This window comes from Micromonas commoda, chromosome 15, assembly GCF_000090985.2.
Source record: "Micromonas commoda chromosome 15, complete sequence".
NCBI lineage: Eukaryota > Viridiplantae > Chlorophyta > Mamiellophyceae > Mamiellales > Mamiellaceae > Micromonas > Micromonas commoda.
In genome coordinates this window covers 190,792-215,067 of record NC_013052.1, presented here as the reverse complement: position 1 = coordinate 215,067, position 24,276 = coordinate 190,792, and the positions used below count along the sequence as shown (strand labels likewise).

The following is a 24,276-nucleotide window of genomic DNA, read 5'->3' as shown; positions in this document are numbered from 1 at the left end:
TTTGTAACCTCAGTCCTTCATTCAATGTCCGTTGAAGTCAACACGACTCGCTACCCGGATCCGTCCAGGGATTTGTACCCGCCCCCTTGACGTGCACGCGTCGGCAGCGTCCCGCCCCCTTCGCCCTCCGGATCCCGCCCCGCCGCGTCGTCCCTACGAACGTGCGCCCACCTCGCCAGCGCGTGACAGATCGCGATCCCGCCCAACGCGGCCATCAACCACGGCAGCTCGCCCCACCCGGTGGCAAAGTCAAACATGTCGTACGGACATCGGCCCGTTTTGAACATCAGATACCACGCCCACAGCGCGTACACCTCCAGAAACAACACGCTCCACCCTAAGTCTTTTCGTCGCAGCGGAACGCACCCCCACCTCCAGTCCCCGAGCAGAACCAGCATGTTCAGCCCGTGCTCGGTCAGCCTGTACCACTCCAGGTAGCACCACGGCCAGTTGTTCACCCCTTCGAGCGTCTCGCATATGGGGTAGAAGAAGAAGCTGTACCACGCGCCCACGGTGGACATGATGTTGCTGCTCCACGCCACGGCGTAAGCGATGACGGCGAGTTCCGTGACCCACCCGGGCACGGAGCCTTCGGGGTCCTTCACCAGAGAGTGCCACGACAGTAATCCCATGACGAAACAGAGCAAGACTATGGTCCAGTCGCTGAGGTACTCCATGCCGTCGGTGTGGTGCAGGATGTTCTCGTAGCACAGGTGGTACCCGACGAAGAAGACGCCGAAGAGGAGCCAGAACAAGCGTCCGAGGCCCAGCGCGAACCTGCGTGCATCGGAGGGCGGCGGTCCGGGTGGTCAGGAAATCGCGATTTCATCGTGGGTGTTACCGAGATGAGACGCGCGATGACGGGATCGACGGGGCGCGCGGTGGGCACATCGGGCGACCGCGAGGAACTTCCGCGAGGCGTTCAAACGCTCCCGTCGACTCATCGCGATGCGCGTCGAGCGAATGCGCGGGCGTGTACGCGCGCTCGCACCTGCTCACTCCGTCCTTTCCCGCAGCCGCGCCCACCAGATCGGCGCTCACGCCACCCGGCCGAGCCGCGCGCTGTTTCTGCACGTCGCGCGCGGCGAGCACCGCCACGACCGCGACGACGCAGTAGCTCGCGATCACCACGCCGGAGTGATACGACTTGTACTCGTTGTTTTGGGCCAGCTCCGTGGCCTCCACCATGGTGTCGTGCCTGTCCGGTGCGTCCATGGCCCTCACCCAGTCTGCGTCCGGGAGTCTCGCGACCGGCGAGTTCGTTTTCACTTGAGAAAAGCCGTGAACGTCCACGTCTGCGAGGAGGGCACCGGCCGAGTCGCCGCCGTCACTGAGGAAGCGCGTCCGCCGACGCTCGGATATCGACATGAGCGACGGCGCGGGGGAGGCCGTCGAGAACGCCCCCGCGGTGGCGACGACCGATCCACCGACGACGCCGGTCGCGCGCGTCGCATCGACCGACGCCGTTGTTATCGGGGGAACCTCCGGCGGAGGTGACGACGATCCGACTCCCCCCGCGTTCAGTACGGAGGACCTCGCGCGGATGGAGGAGGAGCGCGTGCGCGTGCAGGAGCTCTACCTGCGCGAGGCGGACCTCAAGCGCCGCGAGAAGGCGGTCGCGGTCGCCGAGCTGTCGTCCCCGGAGTCCCTCGCGGCGATGAACGCCGAGCGCATGAGACGAGCCGAGAACTTCAGGCTCGAGGCGCTCGCGAAGAAGGCGACGCGAGGGAAAGACGACGCGCCGCCGCCGCCCACCGCCGCGGCCGCGACGTCGCCCGTCATCCCGGCCGAGACGACGTGGATGGAACGCGAGCGACTCGAACGCAGGCGCCGGTACGAGCTGGAGGCTTACGAACGGCGGCGAGCGGCGGAACGCGCCGTCACCGCCGAGGACGTGCTTCGAAGGAAAGAGGCGGAGGCGTCAGCGAGGCGGGCGATGGCGGAGGCGATGTACGCACCGTCGTTCGTCCCGCCGCCGAGCGCGGTGCTCGGCCCGAACGGCTCGGCGCTCGGCGGGAACGGCGACGACGACGACGCGGTGGAGACGGTGACCCTCGAGGAGGTGCTGCACGCGGCGACGACGACAACCGCCGCCGACGCCGCCGCCGACGCCGCCGCCGACGACGACGCGCCGGGAGTCGTCGAGAGGGGACCGGAGACGCGGTTCGACGAGGGCGACGCGCGCGGGAGCGATAGCGGGGATGCGACGCCCGACGAGGGCAAAGGGGGTGGCGCCGCCGACGAGAACGACGACGATGACGCGGATGAGATCGACGCCATCGCCGATCGTCTCGCCGCGGCCGCCGACGAGGACGAGGCGTGGGACGAGCTCGACGCGAACGGCGGCGTGATCGCGTACGGACGAATACCGTGGCCGAACGAGCTCGACGATATCTCCAATCATCGGCTCCCGGCGAGTGTCGAGCGAGCTCGGCTGGATCGGCTCGCGTCTAGGTTTGACCCGGATGAGTTTCTCGCGACGTACGGCGATCGCGTCGACGAAGCGGACGGGACGCGGGTGATGGAGAAGGTGCGGGAGGTTTCGCGGGCGGTGCAGGAACGGCGCGCGGCGCTGCGAAGAGACTCGTGACGTGAACGCGGCTTTCGTCGGAGGACAGTTTTAAAGATGAAGCTATGCCCCACATCCAGTGACATCCATCATCCACACACATTTATCCGGCGTGGCAAACCCGTATCGCACGTTGAAGTCGAAGCAGGCCTTCTCCATTTCACAAGGGCCGATGTGGCAGTTCCTGCCGCCGTATCTCCTAGCACAAGATGTGCACGTGCACGACCCCGTGGTGCCTCCGACACTGCCACCGTTGACGCAGTAAAACTCCCCGTCGCTCCCATCCTTGCTCGAGTCCGTGGAGGAAGTGCACGGATTTGGTTCGCACATCGCCGTTGTCACTACCCCAAAGCTGCACGACGATGTCCCCGATACCGTGTACCCGGTATCACACGTCGGCTGACACGTCGACCCGCTCGCTAACGAGTTCGTGCAGTCACCGACGCCGCCGTTGGCGGGAGCAGCAGACGCGTCGCACGGACTCGGAGAGCACGTCGCCGCCGTCAGAAAGCCGAAGGTGTGGCACGAGCTCCACCCGGACACCGCGTACCCCTTCTCGCACGTGGGCTGGCACGTCGACCCGCTCGCTAACGAGTTCGTGCAGTCACCGACGGCGCCGTTGACGGGAGCGGCAGACGCGTCGCACGGGGGGCCCCGCACGCTGACGGGCACGAGGCGCGTCACTTCGGTCCCGTCCCCGAGCCGTCCGGAACCGTTCGAGCCCCAGCACTTGATCGCGTCGTGGCCGGGCAGCAGGACGCACGAGTTTTCGCCTTTCCCGAGGACGAGGCTGATCGCGTTGATTATTCCCGGCACGTCCACTGGAACATTGCCACCGTCGCTCGTCCCGTCGCCGAGGTAAGCGTTGCCCCATGTCTTGACCGAGCCGTCGGGTAGCGTGCACCCCGAGTTCGAGATGCCCACCGAGATGCTCGTCGCCGTCTCGATGTCGACGACGTCGACCGGGACGTTGCTGCTTGTGTTGGTTCCGTCACCGAGCTGGCCGTGGTCGTTGGCGCCCCAGCACTTGACCGCGCCGCCGTTCAGCAGGGCGCACGCGTGCCAGTAGCCCAAGGCAACGCTCGTCGCGGTCGCGATGCCGACAACGTCGACGGGGGTGTTGCGTTGTACCGTGACGGTCCCGTCCCCGAGCTGGCCCGCGATGCTCCCGTCGTCCCAGCGGGAGTTCGTACCCCAGCACTTGATCCCGCCGCCCAGCAGCACGGCGCACGTGGTTCCGCATCCCGCGGACACGTCTATCGCGTTCGTGATCGCCACCGGGGACGGGGTGGTGCGCCGGGTGTATGACCCGTCCCCGACCCGGCCGTCGCCGTTCCAGCCCCAGCACTTGATCGTGCCGCCGGGATTCAGCAGGGCGCACGCGTGGGCGGAGTCAGCGGAGATTTTTGTCGCGTTGACGATTCCCACCACGTCGACGGGGGTGGTGCGCGTGTTTAAGGTCCCGTCACCGAGCTGGCCGGCATGGTTGTAGCCCCACGCCTTGATCTTGCCGCCCGGCATCAGGGCGTATGAGGTGTGCCGGCCGAGAGCGATGCTCGTCGCATTTTCGATCCCAAACACGTCGACGGGGGTGAGGCTTGTAGTGGTGGTCCCGTCCCCGAGCGAGCCATGATCGTTGTGCCCCCAGCACTTGATCGTGCCGCCAGGCATCAGCAGGGCGCACGCGTGTCCTCCACCCACAGCTATTTGGCCCACAGATATCTCCGACCCTCGGGCCCAGGTGGCCAGCGCGAGGAGTAGGAGGGCGACAAGCGAGCATCTCAGGAAAATTCCCATGTGCGATTCTGCGGGAGCTCTCGGGGGCGCGTCACCCCCGTCACCCGTCGCAGACTCTGCGTCCGGGGAGAAGCGCGCGCGCACGCGCCGTTGGTGTCGTCAGCTCGGCGCGACGAGGTGGGTCGCGCCGCGCCCAAATGGTGCCCCGCGAGGCACGCTTCCCAACCGAAAGATCGGCGGGAAAGTTTCTCGTTGCTGACGAAGCGTCCCCGAGTTGGTCTTTTGGATCCGAACCTTTCTCCAAGCTTGTTCTGCCTGTGTCCCGGCGAAAACATCTGATGAAGAAACGGCGCATAGAGCGATGAGATTTACAAGTACCGGCAACAGCACACGCAAACAGTCAGGGGAAAGGATCGAAATATTCGAATTAGACGTTGTCGGCATCGTCGAAGTTTTCCAACCCGGTTCTGCCACCCGGGAAGAACATGGGATCCAGCCCCCCGCCGCCGCTCGGGTCGATCACCACGACGGGCCGCATCTCGCAGTTGTCCGGCCACCGGTGCGTCTCCTGCTTGACGCTCTCGTGGCATCCGAGCTGATCGGTGGCGCCAAACTCCCTCAACATCGCCGCCATGAACGCGCTGTGCGTGACAACCGCGATGTGAGTCTCCGGCCTGCGCATGACCCACTCCATGAACCTGTGCGCGCGTTCGCACATCGCGTCGTTCGTCTCGATCATCGTTCCCCACGCCGTGTCCTCCTCGTCGGTGATCTCGCTGAAGTCCACCCCTGGGAACGCGGCGGCGTACTCGCGGATTGGCCGTCTCCGATCGCACGGGTTCTCGCCGACGTGTTCCCGGCACAGCTCGCACGCGAGAAACTTGAGCCCCTTCCGCCCGGGCTGCTCGTGAATCCCCTCGTTGCGCGTGCCGATGGCGGCGTGCGCGGGTCGAACGCCCTCGATCGCCGTTCGCGAGAGCATCAGCGCGGAGTCGAGCCTCGAGGCGGGCGGGTCGCACGACTTGTCGTCGCCGCCCAGCGCGCCCACCGCCGTTTCGAGCGCGCGCATCAGAGGGGACACCACGACGAGCTCGATCCTGTCCATGACGTGCTCGCACCCGTCGTGCGTGACCGCCTCGTCGAGGTGCTTCTTCAGCGCGCGGCACTGCGCCCATCCCTTGGGCGTCAAGTGCGCGTCGAAGTACCTCTCCGACTTGTAGTTGGCCCGATCTCCGCCGAGGCTGGGCTCGCCGTGCAGGTTGTGGTACCCCTCGCCGTGCCGCACGAGGTACAGCGTCTTGGTGTGCCTGTGCGGCGCGATGAAAAACCTGTGGCCGAAGTTGTCCTCGATGGACAGCTTCGACAGGTCCTGCGCCGAGTCCTTGGCCTGCATCGTTCGTCGTCGGTGCCGTGCGCTCTGACTTCATTTCTCGCTCGGCACGTCGTTTCTGCGGCCGAGAGGACACGAGAGTTGTTTTGGTCGGTTGCAATATATTTGGCCAGTCACAAACAGGCGAGACGGCCCGTTGATCACCTGTCCGACCAAATTAGCCAGAATGGCGTTTTTTTTGGTGCCAGCAGGCAGTTTTTGTTGACTTTCCCGAGGCGTCGATCAAAGCAGGACGCGCACCTTCCGCATCGTTCGCACCGAGCAAGCTCGCGCGGACGCACGCACGCTTCGATCTCATCGTCTTTCGACGCGCGGACGACCGGCGCCTGGTTCGAAGGTTCCACCCGCGCCACCTTCCTCCGCGCCTCCAACGAAACGCACATCGTCCCGATACCCGTCGACGCGATGGTGGCCGCGCCCGTCAAGCGCAAGACGACGTCGTCCTCGTCGCGCCGCGCCGCTACATCCGCCGCCGCCGACAGCGGTCTCGACATGGAGCTGGCGCGCGTCATCGGCATGTCCCAATGCCGCGGCGGCGGGCTCGCGTGCTCCCCGGCGACCGGCGACGTCGCGCATCCCGCGGGAGCGGTCGTGGTCGTCTACTCGCCCGCGCGCGACGCGCAGGTTCGGTTCCTCCGAGCGCCGCGCGCCAACTCCGGGGTGAAAGAAACGCGCGCGATTCGACCCAGCGCCACCACCCGCGGAGGTTTAGGGTTGGGGTTCGCGGGCGCGTCGTCCGGCGGCGGCAAGCCGTTCGCGTGCGTCGCATTCTCCGGCACGAGCAAAGGTGACAAAACAATCGTCGGATCCTTCGTCGCGGCTGGCGAGCGCGGCCATCAGCCCGCCGCCGTCGTCTGGAGCGCCGAATCCGGCCGCGCGCTCGCCGTGCTTCGAGGGCACAGGTACGGCGTCGAGTCCGTCGCCTTCTGCCCGAGCGACGACGCCAAGGTTCTGACGCTCGGAGCGGACAACGACGGGCACGTCGCGCTCTGGGACTGGCGCGAGGGAACGTGCCTGGCGAGGCACTTTTGCGCGCACGACGCGTCCGGCCACCTTCGCGCGGTATCGTTCGACGCGACCGGCACCGCGTTCGTGACGGCGGGGGCGCGACACCTCAAGGTGTGGACCGTGGGCACCAAGGGAGACGCGCACGACGATGGCTCCAAGTTTCACGCCAAGTACCGCAAGCTGGCGGGGGGCGGCGCGAACAACAAGCGAGTCTTCGGGTTGGTCGAGTGCGGGTCCAAGAATGCGGACGTGGGGGGTCACGCGTCGCACACGTGGGTCGCCGTGTGCGCGCCGAGCACGACGAGCACGCACCGGGAGCGCCGTGAGACCGCGCCCGGCGACGATTCGGCGACGAACGAATCGGCGAATGCGTTTTCCGACGACGACGCGTTGTATGCCCTCTCCGAGGAAGGGGTCCTGTGCATGCTTCGGAGGGGCGAACGCGTCGAGCGTTGGGTCGACGCGAGGGTCCGTCGGGGCGGGTCCGTGGCCGTCGGCGGACCCAACGTCGCCGTGGCCGCGGGCGACGGCGTCGTGCGCATCTTCCAAAGGGGAACGCTCGCCTACCGGGGCACGCTTCCCCGGCCCGATCGAGCCGAGCTCGACGCGTCGCCGGGCTCGACGCGTCACCCGGCGGCTCCCGCGACGTCGTTCGAGCCCCCTCCCGGCGTCGCCTTCCCCGACGCCGTCGCGTGCGCGTTCGACACGCGCGGCGTCGTGCTCACCGTCGCGTACTCGGACCGGAGCGTGTTTCGTTGGGACGTCCGCTCATCGATCGACGGCGCCGCACTCCCCGTTCGGCGCTTTTTCGCGCACTCCGCCGCCGTCTGGGGGGTCGCGCCGCTCCCGCCCGCGGCGTCCGAGCGCGGGATCGCGCCGCGCGGGACGTTCGCCACGTGCGCCGCCGACGGCAGCGTCCGGCTGTGGCATCTCGGAGAGCGCGACGACCGAACCGGCGGCGGCGACTGGGAACATCCGGAGCCTCATCCGGTGGGTTCCGATCAGGGTTCCGGGACGTACTCGCAGACGGCGGTGATGTACGCGACTCCCGACCCGTCGCGGGAAGCTGCCGCGCTCAAGCAGGTGGAGAAACAGGCGGACGGTGGGGCTGACGAGGCGGCGGTCGCGGCGGCTGGCGGTCACGCGCTCCGATGCGTCGCGACGAGGCCCGACGGCGTTGAGCTCGCCGTTGGAGACGCAGCCGGAAACGTCCGGGTGTTTGATCTCGCGTCGAGGACCGAGCGCCTGCGACTGGCGGCGCACGACGCCGAGGTGCTGTGCGTGGCGTACGGACCGTCGTCCGCGGACAAGTCCAAAGGCGGCGGGAACGTCGTCCGAACGTCCGCGTCGTCGCCCGACAGCGCGGGGTTTCCCTTTGTCGCCGAAGCGGAGGCTCCCGAGCTTCGCCTCGTGTCCTGCGGCCGCGACAGGCTCGTTCACACCTACGACGCGTCCCTGGCGCCCGACGGGTCCCCGGGGACGTACCTGCTGGAGGAGACGATCGACGACCACGACGCCGCGGTCACGGGCGCGCGCATCGCCGGCCTAGGGTCCGACGCGACGCTCGTCACGTGCGGCGCCGACCGCAAGGTGATTTTCCGGCGACTCGCGCCTTTGAAGCGGGTCCGCTCGAAAACCAACAACAACCCACACAACAACCCACACGTCAACAGACCCACGAAAGCTTTCTCGACGGAGACGATGCCGCGTGGAACGGTTCACGGCGTGGACGTCGACGCGGGCGGTCGCACGTGCGCGACGGCGGGCGCCGACGGCCGGCTTCGGGTGTGGTCCGTGGGCTCCGGAAAGTCGACTCGCGCGTTTCCTTGCGCCGACGAGGGCGCCGGGGAGGCTGTTTGCGTCGCCGTGGACGATGCGGGTACGCTCGCGGCGGTGTCCCACGTCGATAAGGTGGTTCGAGTGTACGACGCGAGGACTGGCGCGCTCGTGGGCCGGTGCGCGGGGCACGGCGACGCCGCGACGTGCGTGGCGTTCACCGCCGGCGGTTGGTCCCCCGCCGGCGGCGCGCTCGTCACCGGCGGGGCGGATGGGACGATTTGCGTGTGGCGGCTGCCGGCGGCGTACGCGAATCGGGCGCACCCACCCGCGGCCGCAAAACAGAGGGCGGTGCTCGTGGGGACGGACGCCGGCGCGCTTAAGCTTCGCCCCGTCGACGTAAACGACCGGTACGGGGCGCCGGTATGGAAGACTCCTTCCGGAACGCGCCCAGGTCTGTGTCTGGACGTGTCCGACGGAGGCGCGACGGAGGACCGCGCGACCGCGGTCTCGGCGAAGGAGGCCACGCACGCCGTGGAGGATGACGCGACACGAGCGGACGAGCTGAACGCCTCGGGGTCATCCTCCGTCCCGTCGCTCGCTCCGTTTGAAGAACTCCCGCGGTGGGCGGCGGCGGGCGTTCAACAACACGAGCGCGAACGCGCTGAGCGAGAGACGGAGAAGCTCGCCAACCTGGCCAAGGTTGCGGCTGGGTCCAAGTGGGCCGCCAACGCGCCGGGCGGGTACGCGCCGAAGCTCGAGGGCTTGTCCGCGTCGGTGATTGACCACGGCGACGTGGACGTCCGTATCGACGAAGACGAAGACCGTCCCGACAAGGAAAACGAGCCCACCCGCTCCCCCCGCCGCGCGCCGTCCGTGGTGAGCCTCAAGCCCCTCGACGACGACGACGACGCGCTGTACTACGCCGAGAGCGAACCCGGCGGAGCGTTGGCGGAGCATTCGGCGGCGCCCGGAGCGGCGTTCGGGGTTGTCACGACGTCGCCGAGGAGGGAAGGATCGGACGTCGTCGCGACGGATGAAACAGTCGTACACGATGGGATCGAGGCGACCACGCCGGCGCACGATGCGAAGGCTGAGGAACTCTCGGAGGACCGGCCCAAGGACAAGGACCGGCCCAAGGGGGTTTTCGCGCGCGTCGCCGCGATGCTTGCGGGCGGTGGGGGGAAGAAACCTCCGAGCCACCTCGGCAAGAAGGAGCGACCCGTCGAGGCGGAAAAACCGCTGCAGACGCCGTGCTCGGAGCCGCCGAGGTCGGAATCCCCGACCCTCGGCGGGAACAGGTTCGAGGTACCGCGCGTCGCGGACTCGGACGACGCCGACGAGGTGGCGACGGATTCGGAGGAATTCGGATCGTCGGAGGACGAATCGTCGGAGGATGAACCCGCTGTGCCGCTCGCGCTGCGTTTCGACTCGGCGGATGAGGAGGACGACACGGAAGACCCGACGCGCGCGGGTCCCGCGATTGAACCGACGCGCACGCACGCGGGGGCGTTGCGGGAGAGCTTCTCCGGGCGGTGGAGGCGACGCGCGAAGAGGGAGCCGCTTCCGGTGCACGAGCTCATCGGCGGCGGTGACGCGCCGGTCGCGATTGACGCGGTTGACGTCGCGACGGCGATTGACGCGGTGGAGCGAGAGGACGCGTCGCGTCGCGCCGCCGCCGCAGAATTCGCCCGGGAACGAGCGACGAACGACGCGAAGGGGGGCGAAGACGCGGTTCGCAAGAGCGTCGAGGAGCTTCGCGCGTCCCTGCCCCGAATCAGGACATCCGCGGAGAAGAAGAAGGAGGAGGAGGAGAAGGAGGAGGTGAAGGAGGAGAAGAAGGAGGTGAAGGAGGAGAAGGAGGTAGAGGTCGCGTTCGAGCCCGAAGCGACATGGCCGCCGCTACCCGAGGACGCTCCATCCGACGACGACGATGACGACGACGACGACGACGACGACGACGACGACGCGACAGCTCCATCCGACGAAGACGAAGATGACGACGACGCGGTGCGACGGAGCATCGCGGACGCCGTGGCTTACGCCGTCGACGCCGAGGAGGAGGACGTGACGGCTGTAACGGCTGTAACGGCCGAAGGAAACGCGGGGGTCATCCACGACTCCGACGCACCGACGCCCGAGGCCGAGCCTGAACCCGTCGCGGAGCCGCTTCCGTCGATCGAGCCGGCCGCCGCGCGCCGATCGTCGCGGTCCGCCGGCGGCGGCTTGCGCGCGTCGCTGAAGAAGCGGAGGGGTCGGGCGAGGCGAATCATCGCCGCGATCGCCGCGCGAACCGCGCGAACGAAGGACGACGCGCGGGTCGGCGGGAAGGAGCGGGAGCCGGAGGCCGCCGCCGACGCGGCTCGATCCTCCCCCGAGCCCGTCGCGTCCCCCGAGCCCGTCGCGATGGACGCGCTCGCCGCGATGGACGCGCTCGATGCGGCGGTGCGCGCGTCACTCGCGGCGGTGCGCGCGTCGGTGAAGGACGCCGGCGCGCACGAGCGCGCGGCGGTTGTCGCCAGGCTGGCGTCGCTCGCGTCGACGATGCGGCTGGACGACCGAAGCTCCGCCGAGGCGTCCGCGCCGCGCGCCGAGGTTCACGTCCAGACGGACGTCGACGATGGAGCGGTCCGGGGGTCGTCGTTCGGGGCTGACGGCGAATCGCGCGCGCGCGTCGTCGACGACGACGACGCGGGTCATCCGTCGGCATCTGATGAGACGCCAGCGATGCCCAAGGGGCTGGCGGATTCGTTCGAAGTGCCCCCGTCGCTGGAACGCGCGATAAACGCGACGATGGAGCGCGCGCTCGCCGCGTACAGCGAGCGTCTCATCGAGACTGTCCGGAGCAGCGTGGCGGCGAGCGCCACGAGCCGCGGATGACGGAAAGGACGGGGATGACGGGGGCTGAGACGGTTGGGTCGGGGCGAGGGATTTTCCCCGTGGGTGGCGGGGAATTCCACGTGGCACGACGACATCGCGCGGAACGAGGATGCTTTCGCGCGCGCTCGACGCGGCCGACGTGCGTTTGATTCGTATTCGAGTACATATTAGGCATCGTGGAATGACAAGACCTATGAACACACGCTTCATAAGTTTCCGCCCGCGCGGCGGCACACCACCCCGTCACGCCCACGGAGAAAGGCCGCTGACTCACCACCGCAAAAACGCGGTGAAGGGGTGAAACATGATCAAAAAAGCCCCCTTCGCCTCTGTTCGCATCTCGCCTGTGCTCGCCAGCCTTTCTAACCCCTCCCCCCCACGCTCCGCCGTACGTCGAACCGGCGGAGCGGCGTGTCAATGCATCTTCGCCTCGTTCCTCCCGAAGGAAGCGCCGTGGTTCGCCCGGCGTGGCTAAGAGTGGACTCTCATTCTCGCTTTTTCCGGGTAGTCCAGTCAGCAAATCGGATTTTTTTTTGGCGCGCCGGCCGAGATTTGCGCGGGTGGTTGCAACCGGACGCCTTTCTCGAGTCGCAGACCGTCACGCTTGGTGTTTGATCGGCGCGCCTCGAACTTGGAGAGACCTTTGTGAAGAAGTTTCGAACGAACCGGCGGGCAAGAAAGACACTTTGTTGGCGCCATGACCGCCGTCGCGACTACGGCGCACCTTCCCCCGATGCGCACGCGCACGGGGACGGGCCGCCCGATGCCCATCAAGCCCTACCGCCACTTCCTCGTCCAGAAGAACATGGACAGACGCCTCTCGGGCAAGAACAACATACAACCCAACCCGCGGGGAGGCGCCCTCCTCTCCCGAGCTCCACCGGCCATGACCAAAATATCGCCCAAGCGCGCCTCCGCGGTGGTGCCGCGCGCGGCGCAGCATTCCTACGCGGAGTGGTGCAAGGAGCGCGGAGTCGACGCGCCGAACGTATCCATCCACTACCTCACGTCATCCCTCCCGGACGGAGCGGAGACGGAGCGCGGATGCCTCGTCACCGCCCCCATCGACGCCGGTAGGTTTCGCGCCCTTCAAAAAGCGCCCCGACTTTTTCTTCGCCACGTCGTCGTTCGCGCGCCCCGCCCCGTCCCTGCGCCGACTCGACCGATCCCTCCGACCCGAAAGACGCGCCGCTCACGCGCCTCCACCCGAATCGCACGCGCAGGCCAAGTCATCGCGCGATGCCCCGCGTCCATCGTCTTCGCGCTTCCCCCGTCGCCCCCCAACCCGTTCCCCGATTTCTGCCCCGACGATCTCTGGAACGATCCCCCGGGCGTCGCCCCGGGGCGCCCGGCGCAGGAGCTCCGCATGGCCCTCGCGCTCATCAGGGAGCGACGCGCGGGTACCGCCTCGCCGTGGCACGCGTACGTATCGCAAATTCCCGACGAGTACGACCTGCTCGGCATGTGGACAGACGCGCAGTTGGACGAACTCCACGCGCCGAAACTCGTGGACGACGCCAAGCGCCAGCGAGGCGAAAATTCCGCGGCGGCGTCGGCGGTTTGCGACGCACTCGGCTTGACCCCTGCCGAGGTGCACTGGGGGCTCAACACGGTTCGATCGAGGTCGTTCCTGGGCAAGTACCCGACCTCGGTGAGCGTGATGATGCCCCCGTACGCGGCTGGGACGGATGCGGCGACGACGCTCGCCGAGTGCGACGCTCGGGAAGAACAAAAAGCGTCACAGCTTGCGGCGGCGGAGGAGGACGCGAGGCGCGCCGCCGAGGCGGCGCGGCACGCGGCTAGCGCCGAGTGCGGCCTCGACCCCGACGATCCCGCCGGCGTCGCCGTGGCCAGCTGTACCCCGAGCGACGTCAGCCGTCGGTCGGCGGCGCAGCCCGCCGTGTTCGTCGTTCCCTTTCTGGACGCGTTTAATCATTCGCCGAGCTCATCCGACGGCTCTCAAACGGGCGACGCCTCGGGTGGCGCGACGAAGCTGACGTTCACGGACGGCGCGTTCCAGCTCGTGGCGACGCGCGCGATGACGCCGGGGACGGAGGCGACCATCTCCTACGGCGCTCACGCCAACGACGAGCTCTTGCTTCGATTCGGTTTTTGCGTGGAGGGGAGCGAGGATGAGAAGATCGCGCTGCCGGGGTGCATGGACGAGCTCGAGTGGCTCATGCCGGGTTCCCTGCGCGAGGCGGACATGAAGGCGGAGGGGTTGCACGCCGCGGTGAAGGACGCCCACCTCACGCACGACGGCGAGGCATCCCCCGATCTCCTGTGGGCGCTCAGGGTTCTTCTCGCGAGCGACGACGAGTACGAAGCGCTGGGCGGCGTCCACGGCTTGCGCCGCGAATTCTCCGGCATCGAGGAGGTCGGGTCCGGGGCTCAGCTGGCGGCGGAGGCGAGCCTGGCGCTAGCGTGCGAACGCGAGCTCACGGAGATGGGCGGTCTCGCGGCGTACGACGAGGACCTGGTCAACTTGCACGCCGTCGAGGGCGTGTACGGCGAGGTGGTCGCCGAGTGTTCCCTGGATTCGGGCGACGTCGAGAGATGCGGCGGCGACGGCGAGGACGGAAACGACGCCACGTTTTTGCGGCGTCTGCTCTCCGCGTTGTCGTTCAGGGTGAACAGGAAGCGCATACTGGCGAGGGCGATGGAGAGGTACACGCCGGGAGGGGTCGGGTTCGTCGACCCCGAGGCTGCGCTCGAGGTTTGAGTCGGGCCGGAGCGGAGGCGAACGTTTTGATACAAGTGACACGCGCGTCGCATCGTCGACTTCGAGACGACCCGAAACACCGATCGTCGCCACTCACAGCGCCTTCACCATGTCGCTGTACGTGAACCCGGCGCACGGGTCGCGGTTCGGGCATCCCATGAAGAAGCATATCACGCACCCGGCGATGCATTTCTCGATTGGGTCGTTCGGCCCGACCCGCTCGAACCCCAGTCGTTCGTACAGACGTTTGGCCCTGTTCCCCCCAACCACCCCGAGGTCGATCGACCTCGCGTTCCACGGATCTTGCTTCACCGCGCTGAACGCGTGCGTCAGCAGCGCGGCGCCGATCCCACCGCCTCGCGCCTCCGGCAGCACCGCGATCCACTCGACGTGGGACGCCCCCGGTTTTGGGTCGGGCGCCACGGAGCGTTCCTCCTCCGTGCGCATCTGCCCGTGCGTCGTGCACACGACGGCGCCGATCACATTGCCGTCGGCGCGGCGCACGGCCACCGCGGCGGTGCGCAGCCTGCTCGGGTCCGCCTCGAACGGTCTCGCGAACTGCCGCGCGGACTCGTCACACGCGGGGCAGCACCCGAAGAGGAACCGCTTGTTGCTGCGCCGCACGAAATCGTTCCAGACGGCGCGCGCGCCCTCGAGGGTGGCGTCGCTCAGGGGCTCGATGGACACGCCGTCGAGCGGCGGCTTCGAGGCGGTCCATTCCATGGCCGGGTGAGGCTCCATCGCGGCGGCCGACGCGGCGCTCGAAGCGGAGTGGCGCGCTCCTCGCCCTTTCGTTTTCCCTTCGCTAGAAACGCTCCCAACGGCTCCGAGCCTCTCTCCCGCCAGTCAGGACACAGCACGCTGGCTGTCACACGCCTGGCAGCCTGGCAGGTGGTCCCGAGAGCCTGTCCTTTTCTTGGATAAGCCTCACTGACGGCCGCGCCCGTTGCCTCTCGGACGCCGAGACCGCCCGATCGATCCGATGTCGGTCGTCTGCCACCGAGGCACCGGCCTCACCGCGCGCGCGGCACCCCGCGCGCCGCCGCGCCGCGTCGCCCGCCCCGCGATCGTCACCCGCGGGGCGGCCGTCGATGGGGCGTCGTCGTCGTCGCAGGATCAGCAGCCGCGATCGCAGCAGCATCGGCAGCAGCGTTCGCCCGGGTTGTTCGGGCGTCGCGCGCTCGGCGCGGGGGCGGCGCTCGTCGCGTCCACCCTCCTGGAGTCCACGGCGTTAGTACCCCCCGCGCGCGCGTTCACTCGCCCGCCCCCGGGGTACCGCCCGTTCAACGACACCATCGACGGGTACAAGCTCTTCCGGCCGGAGGATTGGATCGAAGTCAAGGGATCGGGCAACGACGTGTTCTTCCGGAACCCGTCGTCGGTGGAGGAGAACATGTTCGTGTCCATCTCGTCCCCGTCATCCACCAAGTTCGCGTCGCCGAGGGATCTCGGCACCCCCGACGAGGCGGCCCAAAAGATCCTCGCGCAGTACCTCAACGAGTTCATGTCGTCGAGGCTCGGCGTCCGCCGCGAGAGCTCCGTCGTGAGCGCCAGGGAACGGGAAGGAACGGACGTGGACGGCGAGCCGATGCTCTTCTACGACGTGGAGCTGCGGATCAAGTCGTACGCGGCTAAGAACCAGTACGGCCTGACGGAGGCGGACAGGCCGCAGTTTTTGGAGTGGGACCGGACGCTTTCGTCAACGTTGGGCGTCGCGAACAACCGGCTGTACGAGCTTCGGTTTCAGACCTCCGCTCTGGACGTCGACGAGGCGGAGTGGCGCGCGCGGTACGGGGTGATCAAGGACTCGTTCAAGCCCTTCGACGTGGACCAGTCCAACCTGTCGTTCCCGCTGTTCTGATCCCATCGGACGAACGACGTGGATCCTAGCGGACGCGGACGAGTGAGTTATTAGGCATTTTCGCAAAGGGTATATATTATCATAACGACGACGTCAATCGACGCCCGGCTAACGATCACTTCTTCCACAGCCCCGAGGGCTTGTACCACTCTCCTCGCTTCCGCGTGATCAGCCTCGCGGGCGACCTGAACAGCGCGGCGTCCTCCCGGACGAATTCCGGCACGTCGTCGCTGCCAACCTGCACGATGGTGCTCCCGCTGCCGCTCATAAACACCGAGCTGACGCCCTTCGTGCCCGCGCCCCGCAGCCTCTCCTTCAGTTTCAACAGCTCGGGCAGCTTGCCGAACGCGGGGACCTCCAGATCGTTGACGCATATGTCGTCCTTGCACCCCTCCGACTTGATGCGCTCCAGCAGATCGAGCGGATCCTCGGTGCTCCGGCCGTCCAAGTCGAGCGCCTTGAAGATGGCGGGCGTTGACAGCCCGATGTCGGGCTTGACGAGCAGCATCGGCGTGTCCAGCGGGATGGGCGGCTCCACGTCCTCGACGATCTCCCCGCGCCCCGTGCAGTACGCCGCGCCCTCCGAGAAGAACACGCTGATGTCGCTGCCGATGTCGCCGCTCCACTCGAGGAGCTCAGCCTCCGACGCCGGTTGGCCGCAGAGCTCATTCGCCGCCCACATGGCTGTGGCGGCGTTACCCGAGCCCCCGCCCAAGCCGGCGCCGTGCGGGACGTTCTTGACGAGCTCGACCCAGAAGTGTTGCGTGGAGCCGGTCCTTTGTCGCCACAGGTCGAGCGCCTTGATGACGAGGTTGGACGAGTCCAGCGGTATGGTTTCGTCGGAGCACACGAGGACGTCGCGCGATCCGGTCGACTTGGCGAACTTCATGTCGTCGCCCAAGTCGATGACGTGGAAGAGCGACGCGAGGTCGTGGTACCCGTCCTCGCGCCTGCGAACGACCCTGAGGAAGAGGTTGACCTTGGACGGGGAGAAGTACTCGACGGCGTCCGCGGGGACGGCGTCCGAGGCGGCGGCGGCCATGACGACGACGCGACGCGACGACGACGACGACGCGATCGAGCCCGGGGATCGAAGCGCGACGCGGCGCGCGGTTCTACCGGCGCGGGCGCACGCGGCGCGGGTGGGTGCGCCGAGGGATGCGGACGCGGAGAGCGTCGCGGTTGGCATCGCGAGGCTGAGCGTTGCGGGCGGCGACCGGTGGGCGACGACGCGCAGTGGTCCCGACGCCGGATCGCGGGGTAACTTTTATCATATCCAAACGAGACGGATCTCATTGGTCGGCAGGTCGGGACGGAATCCGGCGCAATTCCTGACTGCTCGCCACTCACACGAGACGGCGCGTTTACGGTTAACGTCTTCGCGAGAGCTCTAAGTTTTCCACGACGGGCGCTCCTCCCGAGCGCACTGTTCTCCCCCGCTGAACTCGAAGGACTTTCCATGGCGGACGACGACGACGAGACGGAGACACTGTTCGTGGTGCGTCGCGCCTCCGGATCCCACACCCCGACACTCGAACCCTCGCGCGTTCTCACCGACTCACGCACGCTCGATTCAAACCGACGCCCGCGCCGAACCTCGACGTCCTCCTGACCAACCTCCCTTCGTCCAACTCCGCAGTGGGGCTGCGGCGAGGACGGCCAGCTCGGCCTTCCCGAAGCTCCCGTCTCGCACAACCGGTGCGCGCTCGACTGGCACGTGCCCGCGCCCACGATCCTCGCCCTTCCCGACGGCGACACCGTCCGTTCCCGACCGCGGTACGCCCCGACCAAGGCCATCCTCGCCGGGTCGCGCAACAGCGCGGCGCTCGCCTCCTCCGGCGCGCTGTACACCTGGGGTTGGAACTCGCACGATACCCTCGGTCACGACGTCGACGACGAGTGGATCCCGCGCCCGAGGGCGGTCGCGGCGGTGCAGGCCGCCAGCCGACGCGCGGCGAACGACGACGGCGCGAGATCCCAATCCTCAAGATCCCAAACCTCCAACGCCGCGTCCAACGACGCGGCTGTCCCGACGCAGCTGGACCCGTCCGACGTGGCGTGCGCCTCCCTCGGCGGATGGCACGTCTGCGCCGCGGACAACGACGGCCGACTCTTCGCCTGGGGCGGCAACGAGTACGGCCAAGCCGGCGTCGACACCGGCACCGCGGGCCAAGGCGTTCACGTGTCGCTCCACCTGTCAGTTCCCGAACTCGTGCCCTTTCCAGCGCCCGACGGCCTCAACGCGAACAGACTGCAGATCACCCAGGTGGCGTGCGGGGGGATGTGCTCGTTCGCGGTGGTGGGAAGGACCGGGGAGGTGTACACGTGGGGACAGACGGTCGGTTCGGAGAAGGAACCCGCGAGGTCGCCGGTGCGAGTGCCGGGAATCAAGGGCGTGACCACCTTAGCCGCGGGGATGTTTCACGCGCTGGCGCTCCAGGAGGACGGCCGCGTGTTTTCCTGGGGCAACGGCGACTACGGCCAACTGGGCCTGGGCAGGCCGGGTAACGAGGACACGCCGACGGAGGTTGAGGCGCTGTCCCGCGCGGGCGTCAGGTCAGTCGCGGCGGGCGGTTGGCACAGCGCCGCTGTCACCGCGGGTGGGGTGTGTTACGTGTGGGGACGGGGCGAGTACGGGCGGCTGGGTCTGGGCGACGGCGACTGCGCGGACAAGCAGCGGCCGGTGGAGCTGACGCTGGGGTCTTGGGGGGGCGACAATCGCGAAGGAGGCGGGCGCGGGGGATCCGTTCCGAGGATCGTCGAAGCGGCGCTCGGCGGGACGCACTCGTGTCTCCTCGACGAATCCGGCCGGGTGTACTCGTTCGGGAGGAACTCGCTCGGGCGGCTCGGTCGGGCGGTAAGCGGGAAGTGGAGCGGCGATCCCGCGCCGGTGCACTTCCCGCCCGCGCCGGGGGGCGGGGCGTGGCGCGTGACGTCCGTGTGCGCGGGCGGCCGGCACACGATGGCGACGGCGAGGGTGAGGAGCAAGGAACGGTTAGACGCGGAGGAGGCGGCGGCGAGCGCGTCGGGGGGGTCGAGGCCGAGGTCGCCGCTGCTCTCGCAGTCGCCGTCGAGGCGCACGTCCATCAGCGCGCAGCAGTGATGAAGGTATCGGTGACGTTCAACTATCGGTGACGTTCAACTCTCGACGTAGCGCTACGAGTGTGTCGTATCTCACCCCGTTAGAGCCTTTGCCGCGAGACACTCTCTGCACCCGTCGCGTCGACGACCGTGCTCGCAGATTCCAGACCCGCCGCACTCCTTGCACCGAGAGCGCCGACGACCGTGCTCGCAGATTTGAGACCCACCGCACTCCTTGCACTTTGACCGCTCACGACCGTGCTTGCAGATTGATGCACCACCGCACTCCTTGCAATGACGACGCTGACGAGCGTGCTCGCAGATTTGAGACCCGCCGCATTCTTTGCATGTAGAGCGTCGACGACCGTGCTCGCAGATTCCAGACCCACCGCACTCCTTGCACTCAGAGCGCCGACGACGGTGCTCGCAGATTGAGCCCCCACCGCACTCCTTGCACTGTGTGCGCCGACGACCGTGCTCGCAGATTGAGACCCCACCGCACTCCTTGCACTGTGTGCGCTGACGACCGTGCTCGCAGATTCCACCACCACCGCACTCCTTGCACTGAGAGCGCTGACGGCCGTGCTCGCAGATTTCAGACCCACCGCACTCCTTGCACCTAGAGCGGCGACGACCGTGCTCGCAGATTTGAGATCCACCGCACTCCTTGCACCTGTGGCGCTGACGACCGTGCTCGCATGTTGAGCCCGCGCGTCGTCGCTTCCGCTTCGTCCCGTGCTTCAGCGTCATCAGGATTGCCGCGTCCTCTCTCGTTACCCCCACATCGCCGCCGTCTTCATCCCCCGCGTCCATGGAAGCGCCCGGCGAAATGACGCCGAAAATTCGAACCGAGTCGCCCTCGTCAGCGCCGCTCCTCGCTCGACGCTGGGTTTCCCCTCACCACACAAGTCGCGAGTTTTCACTCGCGCGCGGGTCACTTCAGGCCGTCGCGCGCTCGCGCGAATCGTCCAAAGAGTCGGGATAAGCGATGGGGATCCCCGAGACGGATCTCATCGAGGAGATGGACCTCTCGTCCGTCGAGTGCCTCAACATGGTGCGTCCGCAGTCTCGCCGCCCCGACCGGTCACGGTCACCGCCTCCCGCGCTTCCCCTCGAGAGAGATCTCCCCGCCGCACCTTCGCGAGCCGCCGCGCGTTCCAGGACTAACGCTCACCTCGCTCGCGCTCGCATCCGACCCACCGCCACTCTCCTCAGGCGACGGGCAAGGAATGGGGCAACGCCGTCAAGCCCGGGTACAGAGAAGACGCCGGGCTGCTCTGCCAGTCCGACGACGACGAGCAGCTGATCGTCACGATCCCCTTCAAGCAGCTCGTCAACCTCACGTCCCTCATCATCCGCGGCCCCGCGGACGGGACCGCGCCGAGGACGGTCAAGGTGTTCGTGAACAAGCCCAACCTCTCGTTCGACAACTGCGGTAAAAAAGCCGCCGAGTCGCTCGTCCTCACCGCGGCGCAGGCGACGGGGGATGAGAAGATCGAGCTCGACTTTACCCAGTTTCAAAACGTAAGAGTCGTCAGCATCTTCGTCGACGACAACCAGGGCGGAGGGGACGTGACGAACGTCGCCAAGATCGTGGTCAACGGGCACCCGGTCCACACGACGAACATGAGCGAGCTCAAGAAGTGCTGAGGCGCGTAAGGCTCCGCGGCGAAACACCAAACGCCTCGGGGTCGAGACTCGCACTTTACATGCGTACGCTCGCGGCGAGAAAAAAGACGGCGGACAACCGCGCTTTCACTTTGCGCCCTCGAGGGCCGACTCATCATCAACCGAGACGAGACGGCTCCGGGGGCGGGAGGGATTCGGGACGGTTAAATGACGACGCGGCGCGCTCAACCCGCTCGAGCGGGGGTGCCGCGACCGATACAAACACCGACCCGAATCCGCGCTCGTCCAAAGTTCTCGCGGCGACGACGCTCACATCATTCTTTCACCAAGACTTACTTGTACACTATAACTAAGACTACACGCTAATAAGACTAACCACCACGCCGCCGGTGCACCGACGCGCCCGTCATCTATTGCACCACGATTCGGGGCGGCCGAACCTCTTTCCTGCGCCCCGCGTACGTCTTTTTCATCAGGTTGGGCGTCAGGCGCGTTTGGCCGATTCGGGGAAACGTTTCGTCGACGATCGGAGGCGGATCGCCGATGGCGAGGAAGCCGCGTTCGGTCTCCGGCGCGTCGCCCCTCAAACCGTGCGCGTACCCCTGCCGCGTAAACTCCCACTCGTGCGCGACGACGTCGTTAATTAACGGGGAATCGCTCACGCCTTCGTCCGGCTTGGATGATTTACGCACGGTGTAGACGCCCACGCGAGTGCGCCTCTCCTTTTCGACGGATACGTTTTCGTTTGTGATCGGATCCCACCGACTCGCGACGTTCCTGTGCAGGATCGTCTCGATGAACGGGACGTCGTCCACGGCGAGGTACCCGCACGACGGTTCGATGCACGCCCTGGACGCGGCGCGGGCGCGATCGCCGGGACGGAACCGTTCCTCCGCTTCCCGCGCGACTCGCTGGTTGAGCTTGTCGCAAAAGAGGCACAGCTGTGTTAATTTCGACGGGTCTCCGTCCCAGTCGTGCGCGTACCTCGCCATGACGTGGCGCGGGACCGACGCGTCGCACGCGGGACACACCGCGACGCTTCGCACCGCCAGCGCCTGCATCGCCGCGTGGCACCTGTCGCACTGGACGTGCTTGGCGAGGAATGGCGTGCCCGGGGCGTTGACGCGGACGGTTCGTACCGAGCGCGGCTTGACGAACCGCGCGCCGTCGTCGTCGGAACGCCAGAACCCGCCGGTGTCGTCGTCGGCGGCGAGCAGGTGCGGGCATCGCACCGCGGCGGGATCCTTCATCGCGCGCGCCACCGTCTCTTCGCACAGCGTCACCGTGGCGTCGTCCTCGCGCGTTCGGGCCATGCGCGTGACCGTCTTGCGCTCCGGGGTGGGAAGCGAGGACCGAACCCTGGCGCGCCATCGCCGGACGCACTCCTTGACTTTGACCACCGTCGTGACGCTCACGAGCGCGGAGATGTCCGGGACGACCTCCGTCGCTCTGCGCGCCAGTATCTCGACGTCCTCGTCGTCGAGCCTCTCGCGCCGAGTTCCCACGACATTTCCCTCGAATGCGGAGGCGCCGACGGGCGCCCGCGCGGCCGCCGCGTTGTCGACCGCTCGGACGTCGCGCTGCTCGATGAACGCTTTGACAACCCCCGGGCTGGAGCGCCATCGCCGCTCGACCCGGGACGCTATCGTCGGCGCCATACCCGCCCGCGCCGGTCACCAGTGCGAATCGAGACGCCAATTCGCGACTCAATTTTGCGCAGCGCCCGTTGGAGGGACTTGGAGGCTTTCCGCAGCCAGATCCAGACCCGCACGCGTCACTAGTAGTAGCCAGGGACTACTGCACGCCCGACGCGTGACCCCGCCTCGGGCTCGTCAGGGCACCGCGCACTTTGCGAGGCGCCGGGCTTCGAACCGCGGGACGGAGCCCCCGGATCTCTCTCGCACGGGAGGCGCGGGACGGGAACACGTCCGGAGACTTGCTTGGGAGATCCGGCGAAGATGGCGAGCGGAGGCGGTGGATGGCAGGGGATGGCGCGTAATCCGCCCGTCGCGCTGAGCGCCCTGTACTTCCTCAACCTCCGCGGCGACGTTATCTTGGAGCGCCAATACCGCGACGACGTCGAGTGAGTCACCCTAACCCACGATGCGTCGCGGCGTCTCCGCCCGACGCAAACCCGCGCGCCCCCCAATCTTCCCGCCCAGCCCCGTCCCCTCGAAAACGACGCTGACGCCGTTCCCCGCTCTCATCAGCCGCAACATGGCCACCGCTTTCAAGACGGAGATCATCAACGGCAAGGACCGAGGCGGAAACCCGGTGGTGAACCTCGGCATGTGCTCCTTCATGTACACCAGGGAGGAGAACGTGTACGTGGTGGCGGTGACGCGCGCCAACGCCAACGCCATGCTCGCCTTCACGGTAACAATTAATTAGATTAGATCCCGCCTCTCTTCCCGCCTCTCTTCCCGCCTCTCTTCCCGCGCCCTCGCCTCCTTCGTCGCTGACCGAGCTCGTCCCGAATCGATGACTCGCGCAGTTCATGCATCAGCTCATCTCGCTCTTCAAGTCGTACTTTAACAAGTTCAACGAGAAGGTGCTCAAGTCCAACTTTGTCATTATCTACGAGCTCCTCGACGAGGTCTGCGACCACGGCTACCCGCAGATCACCTCCCCGGAGGTTCTGAAGTCTTTCATCACTCAACGAGCGGATCGCGCCGCGGATGACCCAACCGCGACGTACGAAAACCAGCGCAAGGCGAAGGAGGTGTCGATGCAAGTCACCGGAGCCGTGCAGTGGCGCTCGCCGAACCTGACGTACAAGAAGAACGAGGTGTACCTCGACATCGTCGAGTCCGTGTCGCTGCTCATGTCGCCGAAAGGGGTGGTGCTCAAGGCGTCCGCCACCGGGGTCATCGAGATGAAGACGCTCCTCTCGGGCATGCCCGAGCTCACCATCGGCCTGAACGATAAGGTTGGCGAGGAGGCTCAGGCCAACGCGCAGGCGACGCACGGGGGTAACCACAAGAAGAGCATCGACCTCGCCGATCTGCAGTTCCATCAGTGCGTCAACCTGTCGAAGTTCGCGAGCGAGAAGACGATATCGTTCGTGCCCCCCGACGGCAAGTTCGACCTGATGAAGTACCGCGTCACCGAGGGCATCTCCCTGCCGTTCAAGCTCATGCCGCTGGTGAAGGAGCTGGGGCGGACTCGCATCCAGGTTGACGTCAAGGTGCGGTCGTGCTTCAGCGATAAGCAGTTCGCGACGAACGTGAAGATTCGCATACCCGTGCCCAAGTACACGAGCGGCGCGACGTGCAAGCTGACGGGCGGGACGGCCAAGTACAAGTCCGCGGAGGAGGCGCTGGTGTGGAAGATCAAGAAGTTTCAGGGAATGACGGAGCTGACGCTGAGCGCCGAGGTTGAGCTGGTGAGCACGACGACGGAGCGAAAACCGTGGCACAAGCCGCCGATATCGATGGACTTTCACGTGCCGATGTTCACGGCGAGCGGGCTGCGGGTGAGGTTCCTGAAGGTTTGGGAGAAGAGCGGGTACCAGAGCACGAAGTGGGTGCGGTACCTGTGCAACAGCGGGCGCGATACCAAGACGGGAGTCTACGAAGTTCGGTGTCAGTAAAAACACTTAAATCCGAGATTACTCAAACTCG

At 67.1% G+C, this 24,276-nt stretch overlaps 14 protein-coding genes across 14 annotated transcripts; 8 read left to right on the top strand and 6 right to left on the bottom strand.

Annotated features, from left to right (window-relative positions):
• Positions 1–50: 50 nt before the first annotated feature.
• MICPUN_64400 (predicted protein) lies at positions 51–1,368 on the bottom strand (the record flags this gene model as incomplete). The annotated part of the gene is made up of 2 exons (XM_002506289.1): positions 51–777; positions 992–1,368. The coding sequence occupies 2 exons, from the start codon at positions 1,366–1,368 to the stop codon at positions 51–53; spliced, it is 1,104 nt and encodes a 367-aa protein (XP_002506335.1).
• On the top strand, positions 1,367–2,590 carry MICPUN_104300 (predicted protein; the record flags this gene model as incomplete). The annotated part of the gene is made up of 1 exon (XM_002506464.1): positions 1,367–2,590. The coding sequence occupies one exon, from the start codon at positions 1,367–1,369 to the stop codon at positions 2,588–2,590; it is 1,224 nt and encodes a 407-aa protein (XP_002506510.1).
• A 36-nt stretch (positions 2,591–2,626) lies between these two features.
• Positions 2,627–2,992, top strand: MICPUN_50740 (predicted protein; the record flags this gene model as incomplete). Its single annotated transcript, XM_002506463.1, has 1 exon — positions 2,627–2,992. One exon carries the CDS (start codon positions 2,627–2,629, stop codon positions 2,990–2,992), a length of 366 nt encoding a protein of 121 aa, XP_002506509.1.
• A 1,715-nt stretch (positions 2,993–4,707) lies between these two features.
• On the bottom strand, positions 4,708–5,704 carry MICPUN_109550 (predicted protein). The gene has a single exon (XM_002506288.1). The coding sequence runs from the start codon at positions 5,697–5,699 to the stop codon at positions 4,734–4,736; it is 966 nt and encodes a 321-aa protein (XP_002506334.1). The 5' UTR covers positions 5,700–5,704; the 3' UTR covers positions 4,708–4,733.
• Positions 5,705–6,101: 397 nt separating this feature from the next.
• MICPUN_64396 (predicted protein) lies at positions 6,102–11,572 on the top strand (the record flags this gene model as incomplete). The annotated part of the gene is made up of 1 exon (XM_002506462.1): positions 6,102–11,572. One exon carries the CDS (start codon positions 6,102–6,104, stop codon positions 11,358–11,360), a length of 5,259 nt encoding a protein of 1,752 aa, XP_002506508.1. The 3' UTR covers positions 11,361–11,572.
• Positions 11,573–12,057: 485 nt separating this feature from the next.
• Positions 12,058–14,145, top strand: MICPUN_64395 (predicted protein; the record flags this gene model as incomplete). The annotated part of the gene is made up of 1 exon (XM_002506461.1): positions 12,058–14,145. The coding sequence occupies one exon, from the start codon at positions 12,058–12,060 to the stop codon at positions 14,080–14,082; it is 2,025 nt and encodes a 674-aa protein (XP_002506507.1). The 3' UTR covers positions 14,083–14,145.
• A 30-nt stretch (positions 14,146–14,175) lies between these two features.
• Positions 14,176–14,823, bottom strand: MICPUN_64394 (predicted protein; the record flags this gene model as incomplete). The annotated part of the gene is made up of 1 exon (XM_002506287.1): positions 14,176–14,823. The coding sequence occupies one exon, from the start codon at positions 14,821–14,823 to the stop codon at positions 14,176–14,178; it is 648 nt and encodes a 215-aa protein (XP_002506333.1).
• A 241-nt stretch (positions 14,824–15,064) lies between these two features.
• MICPUN_64393 (predicted protein) lies at positions 15,065–15,943 on the top strand (the record flags this gene model as incomplete). Its single annotated transcript, XM_002506460.1, has 1 exon — positions 15,065–15,943. The coding sequence occupies one exon, from the start codon at positions 15,065–15,067 to the stop codon at positions 15,941–15,943; it is 879 nt and encodes a 292-aa protein (XP_002506506.1).
• A 52-nt stretch (positions 15,944–15,995) lies between these two features.
• MICPUN_109549 (predicted protein) lies at positions 15,996–17,153 on the bottom strand. Its single transcript, XM_002506286.1, has one exon. The coding sequence runs from the start codon at positions 17,130–17,132 to the stop codon at positions 16,059–16,061; it is 1,074 nt and encodes a 357-aa protein (XP_002506332.1). The 5' UTR covers positions 17,133–17,153; the 3' UTR covers positions 15,996–16,058.
• Positions 17,154–17,732: 579 nt separating this feature from the next.
• On the top strand, positions 17,733–19,046 carry MICPUN_88752 (predicted protein; the record flags this gene model as incomplete). Its single annotated transcript, XM_002506459.1, has 2 exons — positions 17,733–17,873; positions 17,982–19,046. Coding segments are annotated over 2 exons (1,206 nt in total), but the record flags the coding sequence as incomplete, so codon positions are not given.
• A 71-nt stretch (positions 19,047–19,117) lies between these two features.
• On the bottom strand, positions 19,118–19,837 carry MICPUN_64390 (predicted protein; the record flags this gene model as incomplete). Its single annotated transcript, XM_002506285.1, has 1 exon — positions 19,118–19,837. The coding sequence occupies one exon, from the start codon at positions 19,835–19,837 to the stop codon at positions 19,118–19,120; it is 720 nt and encodes a 239-aa protein (XP_002506331.1).
• Positions 19,838–20,012: 175 nt separating this feature from the next.
• MICPUN_88535 (predicted protein) lies at positions 20,013–20,674 on the top strand (the record flags this gene model as incomplete). Its single annotated transcript, XM_002506458.1, has 2 exons — positions 20,013–20,078; positions 20,240–20,674. 2 exons carry the CDS (start codon positions 20,013–20,015, stop codon positions 20,672–20,674), a joined length of 501 nt encoding a protein of 166 aa, XP_002506504.1.
• A 389-nt stretch (positions 20,675–21,063) lies between these two features.
• Positions 21,064–22,311, bottom strand: MICPUN_64388 (predicted protein; the record flags this gene model as incomplete). The annotated part of the gene is made up of 1 exon (XM_002506284.1): positions 21,064–22,311. One exon carries the CDS (start codon positions 22,309–22,311, stop codon positions 21,064–21,066), a length of 1,248 nt encoding a protein of 415 aa, XP_002506330.1.
• Positions 22,312–22,440: 129 nt separating this feature from the next.
• On the top strand, positions 22,441–24,276 carry MICPUN_109548 (predicted protein). Its single transcript, XM_002506457.1, has 3 exons — positions 22,441–22,736; positions 22,864–23,029; positions 23,148–24,276. Exons 1-3 carry the CDS (start codon positions 22,612–22,614, stop codon positions 24,243–24,245), a joined length of 1,389 nt encoding a protein of 462 aa, XP_002506503.1. The 5' UTR covers positions 22,441–22,611; the 3' UTR covers positions 24,246–24,276.

Excerpts from the sequence above, each read along its gene's own strand:
- MICPUN_109550 (XM_002506288.1), bottom strand. The coding sequence starts at position 5,699 with ATGCAGGCCAAGGACTCGGCGCAGGACCTGTCGAAGCTGTCCATCGAG.
- MICPUN_109549 (XM_002506286.1), bottom strand. The coding sequence starts at position 17,132 with ATGCCAACCGCGACGCTCTCCGCGTCCGCATCCCTCGGCGCACCCACC.
- MICPUN_109548 (XM_002506457.1), top strand. The coding sequence starts at position 22,612 with ATGGCGAGCGGAGGCGGTGGATGGCAGGGGATGGCGCGTAATCCGCCC. Across the intron at positions 22,737-22,863 it reads CAATACCGCGACGACGTCGA|CCGCAACATGGCCACCGCTT; the intron begins GTGAGTCACCCT and ends CGCTCTCATCAG. Across the intron at positions 23,030-23,147 it reads ACGCCATGCTCGCCTTCACG|TTCATGCATCAGCTCATCTC; the intron begins GTAACAATTAAT and ends TGACTCGCGCAG.